Raw genomic sequence first — 17,587 nt, 5'->3', positions numbered from 1 at the left:
CAGATAGCGCAATATAATGTGTCTTTTATGGATCTAATCATGAGTATAATAATAGCATCACAATGATGAGTTTATAGAATAAGGTACATGTGCAAAGAAATGACCAGGACCTCTCTGAAGGTTGTAAAAGGCAGAATCCTCCTTTATTCTTTCAAATTTTGGGATTTTTTCTTGCAGAGAGTTCAATGCATTTTGTTCCGCACACTGCAAAAATACTTAACAATAATAAAGCAAGGAACTAGGGCAAGCTATATGCTTCCCTTGTAATGACACACTGCACATAAATTACACCTGTAGTTGCTAACTATTATTAAATATAAAAAGTAATGCATACTAAGTAGAACACACTCCAGTATATGGCATATAGGAGTTGGGCAGGGGAATAACAGAGTTTTGACCTCTACAAAACATCAAAGAAGAACCAGTGCTGGAAAACATCAAGCTCTGAGAAGTTGGGGAGTATATTTTTTATGGCCAGAGACTCTGATTTAGCAAGATACTTATGAACACACCTAGCACAAGCATGTGACTTCAATTAAACACGTATGTATAAGATTGCAAGACTAGGGGCTTGTATTTGAATAAGGAGCAATAAATCCCAGCTGTATTTATTTACTTATTTATTACCACATTGTCAAAGAAGTCAGGATGCTCCCAGAGAGAATAAAATGCTTTAAAGAAAAAAAAAATCTGACCACCTCTTTTGTTTCACCTGGGTTTCTTTGCCTCTCTTTTTCTCTTGGCTCAAGTCTGGGCATCCAGCAACATGATACTTCCTAATGAGATGATAAATATTATTCCAATGTATTTTCATGGTGTCTATTTGCCCTGAAATAGTCACGGTATAAAAGCACACGCAACTGGATTCTCTTTTACAATAAAGGCCCAAGGCAAAAAGATTTTTAAAATGGGTGTAAATGAAATGTATGGTCAGTTTAAGAAGGCTTCTTACTATGCACACATGCACACCTCTACACGTGCACACACGCTCACTCGCACTTAGAGTTCATTTTTAGTTTTAAATGAAAGCCAGAAATTTCATGTGTTTTCCTGCGATTTTATATCTGGACAAAACAAAATGAGACTTTTATAGGCTCAGACTTTATCAAGACTGGTGATTTGGGCACCAGCACCAGAAGGTGTGTTTTCTTCTGAGTGACAGAAGGAAAAGAAAAGGGGGAAAAGGGATAAAATACTTGAAATGACTGAAAACTTCCAGCCTCCAAGGGATTATGTGCATCATACTCTGTTGCTCCCCGTTTTATGTGTGGACAGACAGGCAGAGAGAGGGATAGAAATCAGATCCTGGATGTGAACGGAGGAGAGACACTCACAAATACACACGCACACGCATGCATGCACACACAGAGTGACATTACAACTTAAATATTGAGTCTTTGTTCCAGCTCAGCTCCAGGGGATCAATCCGTCTTGCAGAAGGACTTGAGCATGGTGAGGTGCCCGTGTAAGACACTACATATATGTGAGCCTGTGTGTGTTGGTGTGTTTTGTGTGCCCGCTTGCAGATACGTGCATGCACATACAGGGGCGTATGTGTGCGTGTTTGCTGGCAGAAATCGGGGGGGGGGGGTCCTTTTCTCTGGTGTGGAAGTGGTTGTACTTACGTGTGTGTACTTTCCTGTCACTGGGAGGGGGCTGCATCTTCCTATCTCTGTGTGCTTGTGTGTGTATGTGTACACTTTCCTGCCTTTGGGCGGGCGGAGGGGGATGTGTGCACTTCCTCCTTTTTCTCTTTTTGTGGGGGGTGTGCATACATGCACTTCCCACTCTGTGTGTGTGTGTACCTCCCTGCCTTTGTGTATGTGTCTATGTGTGCAGCTGGGCACATTTGTGTGTATATTTCCTTAGCCGCAAGTCTGGGGGGTGGGGGGCACATTCTTGTCTTTGTGTATGTGTGCAGGTGTACACGTATGTGTGCTCCTTCCTCTCTTTGCATGTGTGCGCATGTGCACCTATGTGCACATTTCTGGGTACATTTCCCTCTCTGCAGGGTGCAAGTCTGTGCCTGGGGCGAGGGATACTTTCCTGTCTTTGTGTGTGTCTGCATATGTGTGCACCTTCCTGTCTTTGCGCATGCATGTGTGTGTGCATCTATCTGTGCACATTTGTGCATGCATTTCCCTGCCACATGGTGTGAGCATTGGGAGGGGGGGCACTTTCCTATGTGTGTGCATGTGTGTAGCATCTACGGGGGGGGGCACTTTCCTATCTATGCGTGTATGTGCGTATGCATGTGTGCCTACGTGTGTATATGTGCGCGCATGCGTGCTTGTATGTGTGTAGGCATGTGTGTCTACATGTATATGTGTGTGTGTGCATGTGCGTAGGCATGCGTGTGCCTGTGTGTAGGCAGTGTATGTGTGTAGGCGTGTGTGTCTACATGTGTATATGCATGTGTGCATGTGCATAGGCATGTGTGTGCATGTGCGTAGGCATGCGCGTGTCTGTGTGTAGGCAGTGTATGTGTGTAGGTGTGTGTCTACATGTGTATATGCGTGTGTGCATGTGCGTAGGCATGCGCGTGTCTGTGTGTAGGCAGTGTATGTGTGTAGGTGTGTGTCTACATGTGTATATGTGTGTGTGCATGTGCGTAGGCATGCGCGTGCATGTGTGTAGGCGCGTGTGTCTACATGTGTGCGTGCGTGTGTGCAGGCATGCGTGCAGGCGTGTGCCTCTGCACGCGTGTGTCCGTCCGCGGGCGCGCGCCGCCCCGCGCAAGTCGCCGCCCGCGCGCGCGCCTGCCCCGGTGCCGCGCGCGCCCCCCCGCGGCCCTTGCGCGCGCAGCCCCCCCCCCCCCCGCCCCCCCGGCCGCGCTATAAAGGGCGGCGCGCCCGCCGCGCCCGCTCGGCCATGCTGGGGCGGGGGCCGGCGGCGCCAGCTGCGGCGCCAGCTGTTCCAGATGTGCCGCCGCCGCCGCCGCCGCCGCCCTTCAGCATCGCGGCGCTGCTGTCGGCGCCGGAGCCGCGCGCCCCGCCGCCCGCCTGGCCCCGCTGGGCGCCCGCGGCCGCGCTGCCCCTCGCCTGCGTCCTGCCCTGCCCCGCGCTCTGCCTCTGCCCCGGCCCCGGCCCCGGCGCCGGCCCCGGCGCCGCGCCGCCAGGTCAGTGCCGCCGCGGGGGCGGGGGCGGGGGCGCGGGGCTAGGGGAAGTCGGCGTGGGCGCGAGCACTTGGGCGGAGGGAGCGCGGCGCTGTCCCCAGGGCCGCGAGGGGGGGCGCCTTGCGGGCAAAGGTGTCGCCAGGACGAGAGAGCCCCCGAAGGAAAGAGAGGAAAGAGATGCCCCTAAGAAAAAAAGGAAAGGCATCGCCCGGAGCCCAGCGCTCCCCCTGAGAAAGAAAGGACGGGCATCCCCGAAGAAAAGAGAGCCCACTAAGAAACCCCCTAGGAAAGAGAGGACAGAGATCCCCCTAAGAAACCCACCCGAGGAAGAAGGGAAAGAGAGCCTTCAGAGAAAAGAGATGCCCCTAAGGAAAGAGATCCCCCAAGAAATCCTCGCTGCTTTTTAGGTAGCTCAGCCCTCGAGCTCAAGGAAGAGCCTTGCTCACAAGGCAGGCGCTGGCCTCTGGAAGCTGGCTGAAGCCTCCCGTCCCTTAGCCGTGTCTCTAGCAAAAGGCGCCCTCTGCACTGAGGACTTTTTTTGCCCGTGTCAGGAAGTCAGATTTGATCCACGTGCCCAAAAGAGTCGGACTGAGACATAACCGCTGCACTGCAACCCCCTCCCGTGACGAGTTGCTGCAGCCATTTAATATGCGTGATTTAATTTGGTATCTGACTGTATTCCATAGTCAGTCATAATGAAGAGCAGAGTACTATGCACAATGCTTATGTGCCTAAATATTTATAGAAGTGTCACGCCGCGTAGGAGGACGTGGCAGGATCTCCGGTAGGAGGTGCGACACGCATGGTATATGGTGCGCTATGACTTGGTGATATGGGGGGCCACGGACAAACTGATGGCAAGGCACTATTTTGCATTCTGAATCATACCTCACACAACTGAAGGGTCAAAATGTAGTTACAAAAACACGGGGAGCTTGAATTCATTGATGTGAAAATGTTTCCAGTGATAAAAATGACTCGGAATGATAAATGGCTGTAATTTAACGTTTTTAATGAAAAGCTGTGATCCAGCAAATCCCGACACAAAGGCATAACACTGGGGACCAAGTAACTGCACCGAAGTCACTTCAGTGCAATTTGCTGTTGAACAAATACGTTTCCCCTAGTATAAATCAGCAGCCTGCCATTAAGTTAAACGAACCGTGTGGATTTACCAGCTGAAAAACTGGCCACACAACTTGCACACATCCTAAGCGCAAATATTTTAAACGGGTACCGCGCCTTACTCGACGAGTGTTTTTTATCAGGAATTTATTCTTGCCCTGCATCATTTTATAGCTATGATGGTTTTACATATTTTTATTGCAGGTGTGGGTGCGGGGGGGGCGGTGTGGATGTGTGTGCATGTATAACGTACGGTACACATGCCAGGCTGTGTATACGTGTAAAATGCCTAGGCAGGTTGGTTACTTCAGCTCCAGAGGCCTGAGTCTGAGCCCTGCCTGGATGGGAGCAGGTCTTCTCTAGCCAGCCCTGCTGTCCTTGGTCATTTGGCTTGGGAGTCAAAGGGAGGGTTAAAGGTGGCAATATGTGTTTTCCACTCCCCGCTGCTCTTCTGTGGGCACGCCTTACCCAATGGCTCCGGTAGACCTTTGGCTGACTTGGGTAATGCATGTATTTATGCCCCAAACACCTCATTGCCAGGTATTGTCACCTAAACGCTGCTAAACGATGGCCCTGATTTTGTGCATGTGCGTACACCCATGTGCACACACGTACATGTTCACCCAGGAGCAATCGCTCAACTTCCAAAAAAACAAACGAAAAAAGGGACCCCTGTGCTTACACTACTTGTGTGTGCAAGGCTGCAGCTTATCGTTTTGCAAACGCATCTCATTGCTTGCTTGCTGTTGTCAGTTCTTGAAGGTCTTTATTTGAAGACACTCGCGTTCAGGGGCCCAGCATTTTGCTAGCTGGGCGGACACTTGGAGGTTCGTTCAAGACGGCGGTGATCACATCCTTGTGAGGTCCAGAAGTCTGGTCCATGAAGGCGATGGCTGTATTTGTGCAGGGTCCCTCTGAAATCTGTGGGGCTGTGAGCAGGAGCAAGGGGCTAATAATGTGTCTGGACCCAGGCAGGATCAGGACGATGTGGGGCAGTGCTTTCTGGTGGACGAACCTGCTTGAAAACCCTGTGCTCCCAGCGCATTGAACCTTGCCAGATCCAAACCTACCGAAAAACCTGAGCTCCGTCTTCACCCCTAGGCACGATCAACACCTTGGATCCAGATGCACCCAGGGCTTTGGTGTTCTCCTGATTGTTAGCTTAAAACCCTCCTTTTTTATTCATTTAACTTTGCATTTTTCTATGTAGTGGAGGCCTTGGCTCTGCGGTTTTTCTAGACGGCGGATCCCTGAAATCGATGACTGATCCTTGTGAATAAGGCTTGCTTGTGTGAGCAAGGCTGGTTAGACCAAGGCCTGCATTTTTTTTTAAGGTCCATTCCCCACTTCCTCTGCAAAGAAATGCAGGCGTCGCTTCTAATACAGGAGCTGTCCCTCTGGGATGAATGGGGTTATTTACATGAGGAAAGTTAATTTTGTGTGTGTGTGTGTGTGTGTGTGTGTGTGTGTGTGTGTGTGTGTGTGTGTGTGTGATGGCAGCATCAAGCCTTAGGTGTCATGTCTGCGCTTGGGCAGGTTGCCCCTGCTCTGATGAGATTTTTATTCCATTATTCATTAGTGAAAGCAGCATCTCCCATCGCTGTGTTTGCAAGGTGTTGCCCCTCAACCAAAGTTTGGGGATGAGTGGTTTAGGAATAGGCCAGATCCTGCTGACTTAGTTACTTGTATACTCTGGAGCTGGCTACGCGACCAGGATCCGGTTTTTGTCTTGAAGTCGTGCCGCCTGGCAGTGGCTGTCTGCTGCCTCTCCATCCCCAGGATGGCCGTGCTTGGAGACCAGCCATGACGGGTGGTCTCAGGGCCTGATGGCTCGGTGGAGGTGGGGAAACAGAGCAGCCAGGGTCAGCAAGCTGTGCAATAAGGGTGCTGTCCTGTGCATGGATAGGGAGCGAGCATTTTGGGTCTGGTTGCTTCTGCCACCCCTTTATTGACACCTGCCCCTTGCTCACAGGTCTGGAGCTGTCTCGCTGTGTAGGCACTGGCTCCCTTGGCCCTCCTGTGCCTTGGAGGTCAGGGGGGCCCTGTAAGATGAAGAGGATCCGCACCGTCTTCAAGCCGGAGCAGCTGGAGAGGCTGGAGCAGGAGTTTCTCAAGCAGCAGTACATGGTGGGCACAGAACGCGTGGACCTGGCAGCCACCCTGCACCTCACGGAGACTCAGGTAGGAAATGGGCATCCAGCTGGGATGTGGCCGGGGTCCCAGAGCTCCAGCAGAGATGTCTTTGTGTTGCCCGCACTGGGCAGGACCATGGGAGAGATAGGCAAGCTAAATGGTCTCGGTCCTCCTCTCTGTGCTGTAGCCTGAGGGGTCTTACTAGTTTCCTTTGCAGATGGAAGTAGCTTATTCTAGCTAGGAACAGCGGGGGCTGAGCTCCCTAAGGAGATCCCATCACGTTCCCCCAGTTAGCTGCACAAGTGGGTTTAGGTGCCTAAGTGCGATGCTCTTTCGTCTCACGCGAGTCGCTGGAAAACGGGATCCAACCACGCTGCTTTCTGTGACTCTGTCTGAAGAGGCAGAGGAGGGTGTATTGCAAAAAGCAGATGCACTAATACTGGGGATCTCAACTTTTTTTGTACCAGGACCCATTTATAAACATCAATGGCCAGTCCTGACCCACTGCCCCCAGGCCCCAGCTCCCCGGTGTGTGGGGCATGGGGGGCCCCACGCAGCCCCTTGCAGGCTGGAGCTCTGTCAGCCTCCAAGGGAAAACCCATGGCTTCCCACATTTTTCTCTTCTAAAATTTTCCATTTTTAAAGATTGTTCATAACTCTTTAATATATTTTTGCAACCCACTTTTGGGTTGTAACCCGCAGGTTGAGAAATGCTGCACTAATGGATATTCAGGGACTTGAACCGGGCACTTAATCACGCTAAGGCATTTAAATCCCTAGATGCCTAATCATCAAGGATCCTGGTTTTCTCTGATTTTAGAATAGTCCTCAATTTTTTATTAAAAACAAAAAGTAACCCCAAATCCACATTTTTCTGTGATTTAAATGAAACGCCACAAATGTGTATATATCTGTGTGTGTGTGTATCTATGTGTGTATATGTGTGTGTATGTATATATGTGTATGTATATCTATACATGTGTGTGTATGTGTAGTGGTGTTTCATTTAAATCATAGAAAAATGTGGATTCGGGATTACTTTTTTTTAACTGAAAATTGGGGATTATTTTAAATCGGATGAAACCAGGATCCCTGCTAATCAGTGGACTAGACCGTGGCCCCTATAGTCACCAACCTGTGGAGCTATCTGTACAAGATCCCAAAGAGGCTATGAGCTTGGTGGGCTGCAAACAGGGTAAGAAATGTCTGTGGATAATAAGAGCATCCAAAAGGCAGGATAAAAAGCCAATGCAATGCTCTGCTGCCTTAACAGAATCGTATGCAAGACACAAGAGGGGATAGGACAGCTCTACCTGGTGTTGGTTACCTGGAGTACTGTGCCTAGCTCTGTGCACCACATTTAGGAAGGATGTGACAGAACGAGGACCAATGGTCTCGAGTTGCAGCAAGAAAAGTTGAGGTTGGATATCAGGAAAAACTGTTTCACTAGGAGGGTGGAAGCACTGGACCAGGCTCCCCAGAGAGGTGGTGCCATCTCCATCCTTGGAGGTGTTTAAGCCCCAGCTAGACACAGCCTTGGCTGGGATGATGTAGTTGGGGCTGGTCCTGCTTGGAGCAGGAGGTTGGACTCGATGTGACCTCCCGAGCTCCCTTCCTGCCCTCGTTGCCTGTGATTCTCTGATGTGGTGAAGCTGAAAAGGGTCCATAGGCAAAGGATGAAACTGCTAAAAGGGAGAGGGGGGAAAGCAAGCTGTATGAGCCCCAGTCCCAGGGCTTAATCCTGACAAAACTCCAGTTGGCTTCAGTGAGGATCCAGTCACTCCCACGCCACGTGTTGCTAACTGCAGTGTCCTACTCCACCTTTTGGCTCACATCAAGCCTATCCTCAGGCCTGTCCTTGGAGGTATCCCCTTGTTCCATGGTTGCCCAAGAAATCCCCAGGGTGCTGAGGTTTGGCACCCAGATGCCTCAGCTAGGGCAACAAGGCTGCCTATTTACTTATCTTCCAGATGAGTTTGAATCCCACTGAGTGGAGTTTGAGTCCCACTGAGTGAAGTGCCAGCAGGCAGGAATTTAGCGCATGCTCTTAATGAGGCAAGGATGTCGCTCATTCAGTGCTGAAGCCTAGGATTTAACCAGAGGACAAGCAGGATGCAGCCTGGGGGGAAGCAGTTGTTTTGTGATTGGAGCCAGGGACAGGGAACCTGGATGCTGGAGGCCCAGTTCGCCGTTCCACACTGGCTGAATATAAGCCACGTGACCACTGTGTGACTCAGTTTCCCTCCCTGGGGATGTGCAGGCTTGCATCAATGTCTGTAAAGAGACCCTCCCCTTCCACTCCCTCCCCCCAAAAAAGCAACTGCCCCTTCACTTCCAGCTCCCATTACTAAGTGTCTCCATGGTCCCCATTGCCAAGAGACTCCCAGTCCCAGGTCACGGGGGCGGGTGCAAAACGAGGGGTTTTCACCGCCTCTCGTGCCTGTTCCCTCCTAGGTGAAAGTCTGGTTCCAGAACCGGAGGATCAAATGGAGGAAGCAGAGCCTGGAGCAGAAGAAAGCGAAGCTGTCCCAGTTTGGAGCGCCGCCGCCTGTCTCCGCTGACTTGACGGACACCAAGGACACCGAGGAGGATGCGGTGGACATTGAGCTTTAAATGACTCAAAAGCTTCCTGCTATGGTGTGGGAGGAAGTTGATGCCCATGTGCAGGGAGTGATGGATAGAGGAAGCTACTGGGGCACGCAGGGAGCTCCGGCTGGCCTCGGTGCTCCTCCGGGTCACTGAACGGCCGAGCTGAATTCTGCGGATACAGGGTTATGTTTGGGACGAGTCCATGGTATGCAATGCCCCCTGCCCGGCAGCCTCACGCGGCCGTCCCTGGAGCTTGTCCCGTTGCATTGCCAGCTCCCGTGACAAGGTGGCGGGGGATAAGTCTGGCTAACTCATGAGCGCGTGTCTTCTTTTCAGCCGAACAGGACAGCGCAGACCCTCTCCCGCAGAACGTCTAGAGAACGGGTCTGCCCCTTGGGGAGTTCAAATCCCCATCAGGACACCCGTGCATGCAAAGCCATTGCGTCGTATCAATGCCAATGAGCTGCTAGAGAGCAAAGCCCTGGAAGCAGGGGGTGGGGGGCAGTAGGAATCAAGCATGGTATTTTCCCTGACTTTTTTTCCCCCTGGCTGACTCCGTGTCTACATGTGATGTTCAGGTCTCAAAAAAACCCAAACCAAAACAAAAAAGGGCTTTGCTGAATTTGCAATAAAATAAGTGGGCTGTGACAGAGCTCGGGCAGAAGGAGCAGCAGGCCAAAATCCAGGGCCCTGGTTGATTCAGCAGGAGCTTTGCCGCAGGCCCAATCCTGCTGCTCTTTTGTGCTGGACCCAATCCTGACCTTGTTTACAGCGGCGTACCTCCACCAGCCTTCGAGGAGTTTTCTGTGATCAGGCCCATCACCAGGAGACTGCAGGATCGGGCCCTAAGTGAGGGCGTTTTTGGTGCCGCGATTAATTTTCTCAGAAAGCCGTAAGTGCCTCGGGCTTAGAGCAGCGGTTCTCAACCAGAGTGCCTTGAGACCCTTTCAAGGGTGCCACTGATGGGTGGGCAAACATGATTTAGGGATGTATTTGGTAGCCGTGTTGCTCTGAGACCAAAAGAAATGCAAAAATCTAGAACTTGTGGTTCAGAGATGATCCCTTTTATTAGACCAGCTGAGAAATTGCAAAAAAATTGCAGAAAAAGATCATTTTTTTGTTGCCATTTCTCAATTGGTCAAATAAAAGGGATTATCTCTGAACCAAGAGTCCTAGATTTTTGCATTTCAAACATGATGTACCAACCCAGAGATTTCAAACAGGAATTTTTACCGTTAAAGACACCCAGAACGCCTGTGGTCTTCCTGGGTTCCTTGCAACAGAAGACTTGCTCTATTATTTTCCTGTAGGCAAACTAACGAGTTAAAATGAGGAGCTGGCATTTTCCAAGAGGTGCCTCCAGTCTATCAAGTGGTGCCTGGAGCCTAGAAAGCCTGAGAGCCACCAGCTTAGGAGCCGAGCACCTCCCTGCAGCCTGAGGGCATGCATGCTTTGCTTCCTTTCGGCTTGCAAAACCCAGATCAGAAAACTGTATATCTGTGCATACAACGTGATGGCTCCCACTATGATTATGATGTTCGGTCACTGGGATGCACCGAGATATTCCAGGGGAGTTTCAGGTCTGCTCCCCTAACAATGCAGTGAAAACTGGCTCCCAGCAATAACAGGCTCCCCAGTCCTCTCACTCATCATTGCCTGGAGGTGCTCACCGTGTCAGGCTCCCGGATCTGTCCAAGTCTGACCTGCTCTGTCCCAGTTGGGTGGTGAGCAGGCTGCCCCCGCGTCTCAGGATAACTTATTGTGCCTCTTTTTGGACCAGAACCCTGTCCGCCACTTGGTGTTATTTATATCCTAGGAATAGCCCGATTTGGGGAAACGGTAATTTATTTATTTGTTTTGTACCAGAATAAAGTCTAGTCTATTTTAAAGGAGAGACAATAAGATGGGAGTATCTTGGGGGATATGGATGGAGATGTGTTTTTCTTTACAAGCGTGCATTTTGGGGTGGTTCAGGGCAGGTTGGATGGAGGCTGGAGGCCCTGCACAGCCCTTGCAGAAGGCTCCGGTATTCTGTATGCTGCTTTCCCCACGTCCAAGGCAGAGATTTCCTGCTGTCACAGCGGCCCTGGGATCCTGGGATGATCCAGAAGGAAAGATCATGTGCTCAAAGCTTGCAGCATTGCAAGAAGGTCAAGCGACGCAGCATGGGATTGCTTGGTGATCCAGGGTGCCCGTTCCAGGCATAGATGACTCAGCCGGTAGGCAGACACCCCAATGTGCTAAGAGATGCCTCCTTTCTGGGTGCAAGAAGCATAGCCAGCTGTCCTGCCCCACCTTTGCTCGCCTCGTTTTGCACCATATGCCTACAGATGCATTTGCTTCTGAAGCTCTCAGGATAAAGGAGACTCTCCATTCACTGTTAGCACTAGAGCACCTATGACATGCTCCCAAGAAGTTCAGGGTCCAGCCAGAAGAAGGCAGTCGTCTCGCAGTAGATGTGCTTATTGCCTGAAAAATGGGCCACGTTGCATTTTAAGAGACTGTCACTACAAATAAACTCTGGTTGAAAAGCAGGATTTTTTTTTCTCCTCATGGGACGTTTGGCAGGGGGTGGCAGGGGGGTGGGATGGATGACGGACACTACTATAATTTTTTTTAATTTTCATTTCCCCACTTTTCCCACTTCTGACTTGCCCCTCTCCCCATTTTTGCCCTATTAGAAAATGTTGGTGAGGGTAAATATTTGGCAAAAAGAGAAATTCCACTTTCAGTCCTTTTGATTACGTTCCAAAGCCACAACTTTTAATGAGGAACGGGCTTGAGAAAAAGGCTCCCACATTTCTCAGAAAGGAAAGCCAAACTCTAGGATGCTTGATTCAGAGATGATGCCTTTTATTATTAGATCAACTAAGAAATTGCCGAAAACCTTATTTTTTTTCCTCCAAGCTTGCATGCACACATGCCCTTCCTCAGGGTAAATGAAAGATGGTAAAGAATCTCTATAGGTAGAAAATAAACTTCATTTTTGCACAGAGGAAGCTGAAAGTGGATGACTGTTCTTCTGGTCCATGACAGTCTTTGGGAGTTGGTCTTTGATGTGCAGATAAGGTAGGACAATGCCCACATTTCTCCCACATTTTACTCTTCTGCTGGCCTATACATGTATGAAAAATAGGCTTCTTCCCTACTTTTGACTACTTTCCCTGGTATTTGTCAGTCAGAATCCAGTAACAAAGCATTGGAAAGTGGAAGGAACCCTCCTCCCCTCCATGACTTTAACATATTTTGGTTTAAAATTGTAATTTAGCTTTTGAAAAACGTCCCCCTCCAAGTCTTAGTCAGAAAATAATTTTTGATATAACTCTTTTTGGGAAAAAAAAAAAGATTTTTTTGGAGGAACTTTTAACACACAACTGTAGATTGAAAGAGGGACTGTCTGTTCTATGGGCTTTTTATATACATTTCTGTCTCCAAATGGAGCTGTTTCCCTCTGGGGCAATTATTGCACCAAGTTAGCACCACGCTGAAACAAGAAAATATTTGGATGAAAATCACCATGTGGTATCTGGACACCATGCCATCTCCTAGGGCTTGTGGTAGAGGTGATTTTTTTTATTAGACCAACTGGATTTTTGCAGAATTTCTTGAATTGCAAGCTTTCAGGCACAAACACCTTCATTTCTCCAATGCCTGACGAAGGGTGTTTGTGCCCAAAAGCTTGCAATTAAAGAATTTTTTTTTTGGTAAAAATCTTGTTGGTCTAATAAAACATATCATCTCTGTCACAAGCCTGATTGCTTTTCCTACTAGAGCAGTAGAGCTGCAACCCAGATACCTGACACCATCCTCTATGCATTTATTCTTGTAGCACTCTGGCGAGGGTAAAGGTGGTGCGATAAGGACCCGAGTCAGATTAGGGACCAGATCTTCCTCTTTTTTATGCCAGTAAGGGGCAGGTGTCTGAATGAAGGAGCGGCAACTTGAACCCAGGTTTCCAAAACCCATGTCCAGTGACTGTTACCAGCAGCCACGAATGGATCGCTACTCAGGTTACCCAACCCTATTCATTTTAAGCCACCATTTTAAACTGCCTTTGTAAAATTTTGAAAGTTTAGGCAGAAATTTACCCATGTCTGAGGCTGATCTTTTATTCTTTTTGGAAAACGTCAGCCAAACAGTTATATATTGTTTTGCCCATATTAAAAAAGAAAGTGGGTCCCTTTACTTCAAGAGTCTGTAACCTCCCCCATGCCTTGAAATCTGGTGGGGGAGATGGACTTTGTCTCAGGAACAACTGTGCTAGCTAAACCCCTGGGACAGACTTGACTCTGTTGTTAGAGCTTTTGACAGCTGAGCTTGTTTTCTGTGGGTTCAAGGTATGGCCAAACTGGAAATAAAACCTGTGCTAGCTTAATGCTCTTTGCGTTATGCTATTATTATTATCTTTTGGTGTTCTGCCTACATAGCTATAGTGACAGAGGCTTGATCATGCAAGTCAGCCTTGTGGCCAGTGCTTCTCAGCCAGGGTACCAGGGTACCTTGGGGTGCTTTGAGATCTTTTCAAGGGTGCCCCATGGTGCCACATCATTTTAGCACTGCCAGGTGTGCAAACATGATTCACAAGATCAACCCAGAGATTTCAGAGTTTCACATATTCAGAGTCAAAAACACTGCCGTGTTGTGTCTGACTTCTTTGCAGCAGAATAATTGCTATAATATATTTCTATGGTCAAAAAAGAGTGAAGCTGGCACTTTCCAGGAGGGGGTCTCAACTCTCAAAAAAGCGGAGAACCACTGCATTATGCCCAAGGAGAGAAGAGACATGACCAGGGCCACACGGCAAAGCAGTGGCAGAGCCAAGAATTTCACTTAGCCATCTGAGCCCTTTTCAGTGCCGTATTCACTAGATGGTCCTGCTCCACCCCACCGCCCCCTCCATAACCCAAAATGCACGCAGTAGGAACTTAACAGCAGCATAAACTGGAACGTAATATCAATAGGAAGGCAGATATAAAATGAGCCTAGTGTGAAGAAAGGCCAATGGCCTCAAACCCTTGCCCAGCTGAGGCCTGATAGGACCTACTATATCACCCCTAATATAACAGGGTTGTTGGCTGTAGCCTTGGACAGAAGGACATAGGCAGATGAGATTCTTTGGGTAGATGTGATTTCTTTTATCAGACCAACTAAATAGTTGGGGGAAATGTTCTTTGCAAGCTTTCTGGCACGAATGCCCTTATTCAGGCATAGGGAGTCTGCTGGTGTTATGCCATAATATGACAGGGCTTTTTCCTGCATTTATGCCCAACAAAAAAGCCTGTAGCAGCATCTAGCGGCCAGAGAGCGTTCATGCTAACTAGCTCTTTACGGTGCATATCAGAGGGCAGGAGAAACGGCTGCTAGGCTCAAAGCCAGCTTGGAGGGAGGATCCGAAAATCAGGTCTTTTAAAAGCGCGCCACAAGGATGCTTGTGATCGCAGGTCGAACACAGCCCGTGTGCAGTGCAGAAAGTTATGCTTCAATTACCGTTTGCAAGGAACTAATTGTCTTCAAGTGGTTCTCTGAATTAACTGCATGGGAACTGGCTGGCATCCAAGTGATTTTTGGGCGTGCAGTGATTGGCACCATAGGGAGAGGCATCCTTATGTCCACTCACAAGTCCCTGGCCTCTTTCCAAAGTATGAGGGGACTAGTTCTTGCCCCTTGGATGAAATCCAGCTTGGGTGATCATATCCTACATCCCCCACCAAGTTTCCATTGGAAAAAAAATCCATCACAACTAGGGGACATCCCCCCCAGAGATGCATTTCTGCAGACCCCAAAGGATGTGCCTACAGACTGGGTCCAAGCCATGCTTGCCTGCCAACATGGGCCGGGTGCTCCAGCAAGGGGATGATCACTGGAGCATCCGGTCCATGATAGCCCTTGACAGCTCCACAGAGACCCAGCAAGGGGATGATCGCTGCCTTTTCCGGGCAGTGCCTCACAGGACACCGTGTACAGCTAAAACATCCAGCCGCACAGTAATGGATACACTGTGAGTCTCGAAGATTTGGGGCTTTTTCCCCTTAAAGTTCCAGCTCCTAGAGTCACGTGATTGCATGGCACGCTCCCTTGTCCTTAAAAAAAAAAAAAAGACTAAACTTCTAGTCTTCAAAAGCTTGAAATACAACCTGGGCAGGATCGGGAACTAGAAGACATGGATCAAAAGAATTAATTTATTGCAATCTGCTGAGTTTTAAGTTCCTGTGGTGATTTTAGGGGGGTGTAGATGGAGGGGGGAAGTTGACTCATAGATTTTCAATGCTTACAGCTGACGCTACAGGAACCCTACAGGGTCCAAAATGAGACAACAAACAGATTATTTTTTTAACTGCATCATTTTAAAGTGAATCTCATGCATTGGGAAGCCTGGGGTTTGGATACTGAATGGAGGAGAAGGGCCCCAGGGCCTTCCAGGGGAAGGACCCAAATGTGTGTCAGGGGTGGCCTGGGCCTGTGAGAGCGGAGAAGGGCAGCATAGTCCCAGGACACCGGGATACTTTAGCATCTCCCAGCATTTTTACTTTTTAAACTCCTCCCTGTGTCAGGATGAGGTTTTCCATGAGACAGAGGAGGACATGGCAAACAAGCCTTTGTTTTGTGCCATGCTGGCCAGTCAAACCGGGTGGAGACCCGAATCCACATGCACACTTGGAGGCGAAGCCCCAGCCCTGCCAGGTCTCTAGCACATGATGAATGCTAAGTTGGAATAGCACGTAGGATGGAGCAAACGTACACACGAGCTGTTGCAAAGTTGGGAGCCTGAAGCTGCATGCTCTGCAGGGCTAAGGCAGTCTCTTTCTCTTAGTGGGAGGACTGGATGGCTTGTTAATGCCTAATTAACAGGCATTACACCCATTTTATAGCAGGGCAAACTGAGGCAGACAGGGGTGTCACAGCTAGCAGCAGTGTAACCCTTCTGTGGTATTGCTTTTGCTTGCATGTTGCAGAGCAGCCCGGGTCAGAGCAACCTGCATTTTGGAGCAGGTGCTTGGAAAGAGCAGGTGAGCCTTGTAAGGGCCTGTCTACACAGGAAACACCTGCAATAGCCAACAGAGACCAGCTCCCCCCACCTCGGCTCTTCCTCTGCAGGAGGAGCTTGTCCACACAGAGGCAGGCAGGGCAATGAATCTGAATGAACTTGTAAAGAGAATGAGATAAATGGTATTAAACGCTTTCCAGGGACAGGCTTGACTGAGAATGAAGGTGGTCTTAATTTGGTTTAGTTTACTTTAGGGATGGGGGGGAAGAGAGAAGAAAAGGAAGGAAACCATCTTTTGCCAGTCAAATAAGCTAGGCTGAATTTAGCCTACTAGTCAAAATACCTGTGTGCTCGGCATTGTATTTTGGGGCAATGACATGCATATTGTGGTGTCCTTGGTATCTATCGCTATATCTCCTTTTCTTCTCCCCCCCTCCCAGCTGAACGAAAACTAAACCAAATTAAGGCCACCTTCATTCATATTATATAGCTCTATAATACCTACACACACAAGTGCATATACACACACATGCACACGTATGCATAAACACACATACACATGCACACATATACATACATGCCCATATACACATACCCACACGCATACACACATGCACACATATACACACATGCACATACACACATACACATATGCACGCGCACACATACACACATGTACATGTACACACATACACGCATGCACGCACACATACATATACACACATACACACATGTCTATGTGTATATATATTTAATAAAAGAAAGAAAGAATAAACTGCTGAAACTTCCTTAGTCTGACAAAGGGTTTTTGAACCCGAAAGCTTGCTTAAAAATTGTTTTCCAACTATTTAAGTTGGTCTAATAAGAGATCACATTCACCCAAAGAACCTGGTCTGCCTGTGTCCTTAGACCAACACGGCAACAACCTACACCCCTGTATATATCTTTAAATCACATAAATAACTTATATAATATATACGGACATTATTATATATAATAATTATATATGCACATGTAATAATTTTACATGCTCTATATATGCTTTATTTCATAACTTATGCAATATATACTTATACATACGCACATATAATAACATATATACACATGTAATAATTTTACATGCTATATATATGCTTTATTTCATAACTTAGGCAATATATACTTATACATACGCACACATAATAATTATATATGCACATGTAATAGTTTTACATATGTTATATATATGCTTTATTTATATAAATATATATATCTATTTATATAGATATATATATATAAAAGAATGAGCAAGCAAGTGCTAAGCAAGAGCCGGGGTCTAGTGCACCTAACCGATTCCCCTTTAAACCCGGCTCCCATTAATGCAGATGTCAGACGACCCGCAGGTGTGGCGAGGAAGGCCCCCCCCCCCCCTCCGGTTGCTGGCCTGCAGCACCTGGGGCTGTGCCCCCCCCCCAGCCGCTCTCCTGCATCTCCCCCCAGGCCCAGGCCCAGGCCCAGGCCCGGCCCTCCTGCAGCTGCTGCAGTCAGTCCCCGCCCGGGGGGGGGGAGCACCCTGGCCCTCTGCATCCCAGCTTGCATTGCCTGGGGCTGGGAGGGAGGAGGAGGAGGAGGAGGAAGGGGGTAGGATTTCCTGCTTCCCC

At 48.7% G+C, this 17,587-nt stretch overlaps 1 protein-coding gene across 1 annotated transcript; it reads left to right on the top strand.

The window, feature by feature from the left end:
• The first annotated feature begins 2,871 nt into the window (after positions 1-2,871).
• LOC149869851 (homeobox protein notochord-like) lies at positions 2,872-11,516 on the top strand. The gene is made up of 3 exons (XM_090035121.1): positions 2,872-3,118; positions 6,213-6,421; positions 8,828-11,516. The coding sequence occupies exons 1-3, from the start codon at positions 2,872-2,874 to the stop codon at positions 8,984-8,986; spliced, it is 615 nt and encodes a 204-aa protein (XP_089891247.1). The 3' UTR covers positions 8,987-11,516.
• Positions 11,517-17,587: the final 6,071 nt, after the last annotated feature.

The sequence above is a fragment of the Crocodylus siamensis genome, chromosome 2, assembly GCF_052110815.1.
Source record: "Crocodylus siamensis isolate JL-2025a chromosome 2, ASM5211081v1, whole genome shotgun sequence".
In the NCBI taxonomy this organism is placed as follows: domain Eukaryota; kingdom Metazoa; phylum Chordata; order Crocodylia; family Crocodylidae; genus Crocodylus; species Crocodylus siamensis.
This window is presented reverse-complemented; position numbering and strand designations above follow the sequence as displayed.